The 9,592-nt window shown below is 36.2% G+C and overlaps 1 protein-coding gene across 1 annotated transcript; it reads left to right on the forward strand.

Annotated features, from left to right (window-relative positions):
• The first annotated feature begins 2,545 nt into the window (after positions 1–2,545).
• On the forward strand, positions 2,546–7,470 carry LOC148973632 (uncharacterized). Its single transcript, XM_089119323.1, has 5 exons — positions 2,546–2,804; positions 3,320–3,410; positions 4,145–4,492; positions 4,997–5,086; positions 5,634–7,470. The coding sequence occupies exons 1-5, from the start codon at positions 2,613–2,615 to the stop codon at positions 6,005–6,007; spliced, it is 1,095 nt and encodes a 364-aa protein (XP_088975449.1). The 5' UTR covers positions 2,546–2,612; the 3' UTR covers positions 6,008–7,470.
• The last annotated feature ends 2,122 nt before the right edge of the window (positions 7,471–9,592 follow it).

The following is a 9,592-nucleotide window of genomic DNA, read 5'->3' on the forward strand; positions in this document are numbered from 1 at the left end:
ATTGATGATCAGTTGAAATTCACAGACCACATTGCTAGAACTGCCCGGTCCTGCAGATTTGCCTTGCACAACATTAGGAGGATCAGGCCCTTCCTTACAGAGCATGCTACACAACTCCTTGTCCAAGCACTTGTTTTTATCCAGACTGGACTATTGTAATGCTCTCCTGGCTGGTCTTCCAGCTTGCTCTGTCAAACCTCTACACTGTAAAAAAAAATATTGATGGTTTAACTTAAAAATGTAAGTAACCTGGTTGCCTTAAAATTTTAAGTTCATTGAACTGGAAAAAGTGAGTTAATACAATGAAGGAGATTAATTTAACCATCAGAAACTCAAAATAATAAGTTATCTCAACTAAATAAATTATTATAAAGTTGATTTGACAAAAGAAAAAATGTTGTGATAACAAATCTTGAAAAATTTTTTTACAGTGTACAATTGATCCAGAATGCTGCAGCCAGAGTAGTCTTTAATGAGCCAAAGAGAGCACTCGTGAACAAACGAGACAGTGCCAAGACTCGGAACATTTAGCGAACATGATCGGGTCAAAAAAGCTTAAATATTTTTGGTTTTGGCCCCAACTTTATTCAACTTTTTTCAGAAGTTCAGGAAAACTTGATTTAAAGTTTGGAGAATTATGAGCATGGTTTGCTAAATTGGGAATGTTTTTTGGAGTTGCAATATTGAAAGGGGCTTATTATTCTGTTATGTCTTTTTAATCAAATATGTCATTGCAGTACACATTTAATTGCAACTGGTCTCTGTCTGAAAGGAGTCATTTAAAAATTCAAGCACAAACCTAATAAACTAGCATATAATCTTGCTCTGCATAAAGCAATATTGATTTTATATTGTTTCTTGATTTATATTGTTTTTCTTATACAGTTTTCAGCTTTAATTCGTATCATTTCCTTTCAAATTGTAATACTAACATATCATTAATATTGTTCAGTTGAATATCAGCAAATGATTTAATTCATAATAATTTTCAATTACAGTTACATTACATTTACTATAGACATTGTCTAAAATAACATTTAGTGTTAATTTAATGAAATTTAGTGATTTAATGTACTTCAATAATAAAAATTGTCTTTATAAATATATTGTTCAATTACATGCTTTTGTAAATTTGTTCAAATAAATAATGTTCAGTGAAATCAGTGAAGGTCGCCTACTTTAACCCTTACATTATTTATGAATATTGATGTTGAGTGACTATGATCAGTAAAATGGTTCAAGGTACTTTTCAGAACTAAATTAAACCTTAAACTAAGTTGTGCTGTTTTGATATTCATAAACATGGAAAAAAATGGTTTAACTGTATTTGTATACTTGGCAAATCTGGGAAGAAACCACACTGAGTTTGTGTGTAACAGTTCACACACTGAAAACCACTTGTGTATTTCCTTAAAGTGGAGCCTAATTAATTTCATTGAAAAAAAAACATTACATAACATAAACATTCATTATTTATGAACATTATTATGTGTAAGTTTTGTAAAAATGACAATTCATGTGATATCTCATATGTTTTCATATACCATATACCGTAAGATAACGCTGTTTTTTTCCATTGAAATGCATAATTTCACTAAATGAAGTTGAGGAAACAATAATAACATTAAATCAAGTCCTGTAAAACTTTTTCAGACATTTTACATTTTAACTCACATTGCAGTGTTAAAATGTGCGTAAAGAACTTGAACAAGAAATACAAAAAAATATATATATATATTTTTCTGATCTCTAAATATTGTTTACTGCATCACTTTACATATTCATTAGCCTAAGTATTATTGATTTGAAAAGTTTTAATATCATAATATTTAGAAAATGCATTAACGTTATCCTGTAGGCCTTATGACATTTTGACTGGTGTGGTCACATGATTCTCAGTTAAACCGCTTAAAATACTAGTTTAAAATTTAGATTTTAGTAACAAGTAAAAAAAAAAAAAAACATCCCCATAAAGATAATAACTACTTTGATGTACAGTTTTAACCAATTTGATTTTTTTTTTTTATCAGTTGAAAACCTGATTTGTCATTGATGTGAGCTCACGCGCTCTGCTCACGCACGCGGCTTCAGATGCGCGTGCGAGCATATGAGTGATTCGAGTATGAGTTGCTATGGCGACGCGTCTTATGAATTTTGAATGAAAATATCAACACTTTGATCGCTGTTGGTTGGTTGAGAGTCGAGGCGATTTCAGAGACTTTTGCTGAAAATTTTCTTGTGCTGAACTTGAGATTTTGAAGCTGTTCGGAGGATTTCAGAGAGAGAGAGAGAGAGAGAGAGAGAGAGAGAGAGGAGACTTTTATTCCAGAAGGAGATCGGATAATATATCCTAGCTTACGCTACATCGTTTTATTTATTTTTATTTAATATTATTTCTGAGGACGCTTTAATTTGATTGTTCTTTTCTTATTTTTGAGGGAGTTTGGGAGTTTTATTTTATTTTTTATTGTTTATTTTTATTTTATTTTTATTTTTTTATTTTTTTGGGGGGGTGGGGTATTTCTGAGTATTTTGGGTGGGGTATTACTGAGGTGGGGTATTTCATTGTATTGTATTGTATTTTGTATTGTATTGCTCTTGTTTGCAGGAGGATGCCAGGCCCGACCGGGACTCAGAGCCATGAGCTCATTCCTGGATATGTAACATCTCTGTCTTGTGAGTTTGTTTGTGTCTCCACAGGTCCGGCTGACAGGAAGAGAGAGTGGCAGAGAGACAGCCAGCAGAGCCCAGATGATGGACGTCCGTCCACTTCTTCTCAAGACTCTCGGAGAGCAAAGGCAAAGGTAGGGTGACCAACAGTCCTGTTTTCACGTCCTGTCCTGGCCCTCCTGGCTGCTCTTTATAAAGTGATGAAAATGTCCTGGTTTTCAAAAAACTGCTGGGAAAGATCAGCTCTACAGCAAAATATAGATGGGCAAGGAAGAAAAACAGGATAAAGAGGAAGAAAACTAAAGATATAAATATATTTTGTTAGTTCTTTTTGGCAAGTTTGTGAGAGATATATATTTGTTCAATTTGGAGACATTTCTTTCAGTTATTTATTATTTATATATTTACTTTTGTAATACTGAAGAGACATTATTTCATTATTTTTGAAACCTGTCATAATAAAGAGTAACCTCTGAGAAGCCTATCTGAATTTGTGTCTTGTTAATGTAACAATTTTCTATTTATACATAGGAGGAATAGCCTACTTTCAATGTATTGAAATGAATAAGGCATCTTTGAGTAAACTTTGAGTATCTGTTTGCTGGGCCGAGTGTCCTGGTTTTTGGTAATCAAAATATGGTCCCCCTAGGCAGAGGAAGAGGAGAAGCGTGATTCCCGTGACTGGAGCGGCATCATCCCAGACCAGAGGACTGCACCGATACCCGAGAGAAGAGCTGAGGGTAAATCAAATGACCATTGGAGAATATTATCACTGGAGTGTCATTAATTACCATATATGACCACACCATATTATATCAAAATACAACTGAAGCCAATAATCAGATTTAGTTTTTATTCCAAGACACATCATAACATATTTAAATGAGGATTGGGTACAAATTTCAAGAATAGCCATAATTTGAGTATCCACTGTTTAATAATTATGATTAGTTTGAAACATGCTTGTGTGTGCTATTCCCTGCTTTAGAGGATCATGGTCACACATGGTACACAACATTATAAGTTATTATTAATATTTGGTTGGTTCTCTTGTTTTTGCATGTGTTTTTAATTCAGCTTTATATAACAGCCTGGACAAAAATGATGTTGCCAAATTGTTTATGTTTTATTGAATTATTATCACAAATTAAACAATCGACTCCCAGCTTAACTGTGCAAAATGACTACAAAATCTTACACACATTTATAATAACATTTAAATGCAAGACAAGAGTGCAGATGTCAGATTTCCTGGGCCGGACGTCACTTGTGTTCACTATTGTATATAGCTGTAATTGTAAATGTAAGGGAGAAAAGGAAAGCATGTGTGTGTGTGTGTGTGTGTGTGTAATCAGGCACTAGGATGATTGGGAAGAACATATTTAACTGTTTTCATCCCATGTTCTTCTTTCTTCATGATGTCAAGCCTCAGTATTTACGGTTTCTTGTGTTAATGTTTTTACCTTTCTTCAAGGCATCTGTGCTTTCTTACGGAGAATCGGGAAGGCTGTAAAGCTGGACTGCAGTGAGGTCGATATACTTGTGTCCACATATCCCTCCTGCAATCCCATGGATGTCCAGCAGGATTCATCCGAGTTTTACTGGGCAACACCAGTGCATCCGTGTCCATCTGGAGTCCAGCTGCCGGTTAATGCCGATCCGGACGATCCCGAAGACTCTTGCACATCTGTCCTGGACCCAGAGCCGGCAGTGGCGCGAGATCTAGAGCTGATGTCTCTCTCAGGATTGTCCAGTCTCTCTAGTATCGAGCTGACGCCGGACTCTATTCAGGACGATCCTGACGATGCATCGTCTGTCCCGGGTGAGTCTATGGTCATTATTATTACTGTCAGTACTTTCATTATACCGAGTTGTGTTGTCGAGTTCATCTTGTGTACCTAATTATTAAAGTCCCCCGCTGGTCAATCAATTCATCCCTTTAAACTCATCTTTGATCACCAAATATTTCCATATTTAAATGTTTTTTTCTTTGAAAAAACAATCCGTCACGCCTTAAAATAGCTTGAATGTAACTCGACACCCTTGCCTCATTTAGTATGCTCGGTTCTATGAATATGCAAATGAGCCCCGCCTCCACTCACTCAGCCCAGAGATCCACTGGTTGACGATCACGCGTTGATCTGATTGGTTACAAGGTGGTTTGTGACGTCAGAAACACCAGCGATTTCACACCGTGTTTTTGAGACTGTCTTTGGTTCACTGCAGTTTTAAGGAGGAAATACTCTGAAAATACTTGAAAAATGTGCCACTTTTCCAGTTGTCTCACCTCACAATTGAATTCTTTCTTCATTATGTCTTCCCTCAGATTTTGCTGAAAGCCAAACACAGAAGAAGAAGAAAGATGTGGGTGCGTTTCTCCGTAGGAAATGGAGGGCTATGATAGCGCCGGCTGTTGGTAAGTCTATTATTAGTCTACTGTCATTCTTTTCGTTATAGTTGTAGACTTTTGCTCTAGTCTACGGTTTATGTTATTCTTGTTCCCCTTAAATTATTAGTGTTCAACATTCAGCATCTATTTTATTTTTCACTATAATCTAGCGGTGGGAATCTTTTGGTGCTTCGCGATTCGAAACGATTCTCGATTTTGAATCAAATTTCGATTTGAAATGAGCATTTTGATTGTAGTTTACTGTTGTGTGTTACTTCTCTTATTTGACTGCGGTACACAGTTTAATAGCTCTAGAGAAAAAAAGAAAATCCGACTGAATTAAATGTGAACCTTGGAATGTATTTAGTTTTTTAGCAATGAGTGCATGAAAATAGTTACACATCCGGTTTTCTTCCATTTGAAAAGGCATTTTTGTGTGTGGGCTGTAGTCATATACGTTTACATAAGGGATTTATTAATATGAAAATTATTTTGTGATTCTCTACTGTCTTTGTTTTGTCCGAAGTTGGCGTGGCGTAACTGAATTTATTTTTCCATTTTTTTTTTTTTTTAGAAAAACCATCAAGAAGGAGGGTGAAGAAAGGCTCATTCATCCAACGAACATGGAAAACTCTAAAGGTTTCCGCTCTTGGCTGTTACGGGGACGACACAGTGGACCCAGATCCAGCAGATCTACAGCCACAGATATCTGTCCTCTCCAGGGACTTAACCGAGCCAGGTCCATCTCACCGCGAGATCAGTTCTGACCAGTTACCCTTCTCGGGTCCATCTCACCGCGAGATCAGTTTAGACACGTCACCCTTCTCAAGTCCATCTGGTTCCCAGTCAAGTTTCTTTTACTCCGATTCATCGTCTGCTCCATGTCTGACCGATCTTCTCTCAGAGTTATCAATTTTAATGGGAGATTACGAGCCTGTTTCCAGTTAATCCAGTCTCAAGCTGATCCTGAGCTGAGTTGTAGGACTGTGCACACGTTTCTTTTCTGTATTGACTAAGCCTGAATTGCGGAAGAATCATCAAACTGAAGCTGAAATTGGGCAACCTGATATACACGGACACTGTTGGTTGAGGACTAAATTGGACTTAGTGTGATTTCAATTTTCCACGTTGCTGTTGTTTTTTGTTTTTTTTTCTTGATTGTTTCAAGTCCTTTTGTATTTTATTTTCATTTTTTACATTTTTTATTCTGATTGAATATTGTATTGGTTTCTCTCATCTTTTCCTATTTTGTTTCTAAGGTGACGAGAGTTGAAAGGAGAATTTAAAGGGTAATTGGGTGAAAGAGTTGTAGCTAGAATTAGATTCAAACGTAGCTAAAATTAGGTCAGACGCGTCTCAAGCCATTATACGGCTGGAACTGCAAATATACGGCTGGAGCGTTTGGTTGTTGGTTGTAGAGCGAGACACTGCTTCACTGCTGCTCGCCCTGCGATCGATTGCCAAACTCACTTTCTTTACACTCACTTACAATCGAACATTTTTCTATGTGTGAGTCGTGCGTCTACATTACACCCGTACCACTAAAAAGACGGATTATACCCAAGTCTTGAGTCATAAATTAGTATAAATACTAATAGCATCACCTTTTTGCATTTTATTTATTTTTATTTATTTTCATTCCTAGAATATCCAGATCCACCATTTTCACATTTATTTCCATTTTCACATTTATCTCCCAGTTTAAAGCTAGACTAAAGATGCATTTATTTAGCCAGGCGTTCATATAAAATGTTTATCTTACAGTTACTGTAATGGTCTCTAGTTTATGCCCCGACTGAGCCTGGGTTCTCCCAAGGTTTTTTTTTTTCTCCATCGGGTCACTTGATGGAGTTTTTCGGTTCCTTGCCACTGTTGCCATTGGCTCGCTCAGTTGGGGATATTCAAATTAAATGACCCATCATACCATTGATCAGCTCCACCAAACTTGGATGTCTTTTTTTTTTTCCAGTAATAAACAAACACTGTTAAGTTCTTTTGATTGATACTGTGAAGCAGATTTGATACAATCTGTATTGTAAAAAGTGCTTTTTAAATATATTTGACTTGACTATTCTACACACTTTGTATTCATGTATAATGTATGCTTGTATGTACGACTTAAAACTCATCTTTATTCATTGGCTTTTAAATCAGACTGAGAGTAAATCTGCTTTTTGTTTTGTTTTGTCTTGTCACTTGTTTAATTGTGTCTTGTGCTTTTGTCATGTGTTTTTAATTTTTGTCTGAAATTATTTCCGTGTTCAGCACTTTGGCAAACCTCGGTTGTTTTAAATGTGCTTTACAAATAAAATTGTATTGTATTGTATTGTATTGTATAATGTATTCTTGTATAATGGCTGTTATTGTTCATTAACTTTTATTGTTCAGTAAATAATATTTTGTAATAATAATATATTGGCGTACCTGATTTTGAGAGATGGTGTGTGTGTTCGACCGCTTAACACTGTGATTGCTTTTAGGATATGAGGAGACTTTCAACCCGCATAATAAAAAAAATTAATTTTAGACAGTCACCTATTGCACCTCAGCATTTCCCACACACTTTTATCTTTATATGGAAAAAAAATGAAATTCTTCAGGAGGGGCAGGTCCTCTATCCACCTTATTTTTAATGTAATACCAAGGTATCAAAAATACAAGTAGCAAAATGTAAAACTTACATACAATTAAATGCTAATAAAATCCATAATTTATGCAAATATAGATGGGCCTATACATAGAGATGTCATATAGCCTAATAATTGATAATCAGTTGAAATTCACAGACCACATTGCTAGAACTGCCCGGTCCTGCAGATTTGCCTTACACAACATTAGGAGGATCAGGCCCTTCCTTAGAGCATGCTACACAACTCCTTGTCCAAGCACTTGTTTTTATCCAGACTGGACTATTGTAATGCTCTCCTGGCTGGTCTTCCAGCTTGCTCTGTCAAACCTCTACACTGTAAAAAAATATTGATGGTTTAACTTAAAAAAGTAAGTTACCTGGTTGCCTTAAAATTTTAAGTTCATTGAACTGGAAAAAGTGAGTTAATACAATGAAGGAGATTAATGTAACCATCATAAACTCAAAATTATATGTTATCTGAACTAAACAAATTATTTAAGTTGATTTGACAAAAGAAAAATGTTTTGATTACAGACATCAGAGCCAGCGGCAAACGTCAGAAGCACTAGCCGAGGAAAGGCTGTTCCAGGCGGGGTACATGAGCGCTGAGAGCCCGGTGAAAGACTGGTCCTCACAACTCCAAAAACGTCAGATCAAATTTTTAAATAGCCGCAACATACAAATACCACATTCGCATTACATTTATATATAAAAAAATGATATCTTGAGAAAAGTGGATTTTTAGGGTTATTGCATGGGTATTGTAACACTCAACCCTGAGTGTTACATGTTTTCTTTTTTTTGAGCTGTAGTAATTATACTACACACCTTGCGGGGGCATCAATGAGTAATACTCTCAGGTATAAAACAGGTGTAGAGAGTACATGTAATGGAGAAGTAAGCATGCATTAGAAATCCAAGAAATCAATGGTCCTGATTGGGAAACTGAAAGTTTGATGCTCAATCGAAAGTAAGCATTATTTATTTTCTTATGTTGACTGGTTGATGTATGAGTATGTATTTTTTCTAATGTTATTTATTTATTTTGTAGAAGGACTTCACATACTGTGGCTTTTGTCTTTCTGTCACTCATGGTGGCACCCTTGTCTGAAACTATGCGAGCGAGTTTAGAGGCCCTGTGGCTTATTTTAGTTTATGGATCCCGAAGCTGAATTGTATGGGATTTTGGATCCACACTAAGGTTGACACTGGGAGGATTTGAGATTTAGATTTGTGGACTTGAGCTTTCATGGACATTACTGTAGTGTGGGTTCAACGTGATTATCCTTGGCATCATCATCATCTTCGTCATCGTCATTCAGAAGAAAACAGATAAGACTTTCATTAGTATGTTGCTGGGTGTTGAGTGAAAAAATAAAGTAAGATCTTTTGTGTGACTAGGAAAGAGTTTTGAAAGATAAAGAAAAATGCAACAAATGAGAAAAGTTTATTGATTGTTTTTCTGCAGATCACAGATTTGTTAAGATTGCTAATAAATACAATGTACTTTAAACACCATATAGTGAATCCCACCCAAAATAAGACAAATCAGATTAATAACTAAGTTATTTTGTTGCTCCATAGACCTCCATTCATTCTGCACTCCGCCTGCGAGCGCCCCCGTATGGACAGAGGCGTGTTACTGCAGCCAGTCCAGAAACCGGAAGGCAGTGCCAATTGTCTTTATGCACAGCTGCACTACTTCCTGAACTTCAGCCAGCTACTTGTTTCCCGTCTGCCATTATTGGTCAAATTGATTAATTCAGGTGTGACTGACCTCAGTAGACACGGCAACAATAATCAGACACACCTCCTGAATTAATCAAGTTTGGCCAATAATGGCATACAGGAAACAAGGAGCTGGCTGAAGTTCAGGAAGTAGTGCAGCTGTGCATAAAGCCTAT

The sequence above is a fragment of the Pimephales promelas genome, chromosome 14 (genome assembly GCF_988280905.1).
Source record: "Pimephales promelas chromosome 14, fPimPro1.hap1.1, whole genome shotgun sequence".
NCBI lineage: Eukaryota > Metazoa > Chordata > Actinopteri > Cypriniformes > Leuciscidae > Pimephales > Pimephales promelas.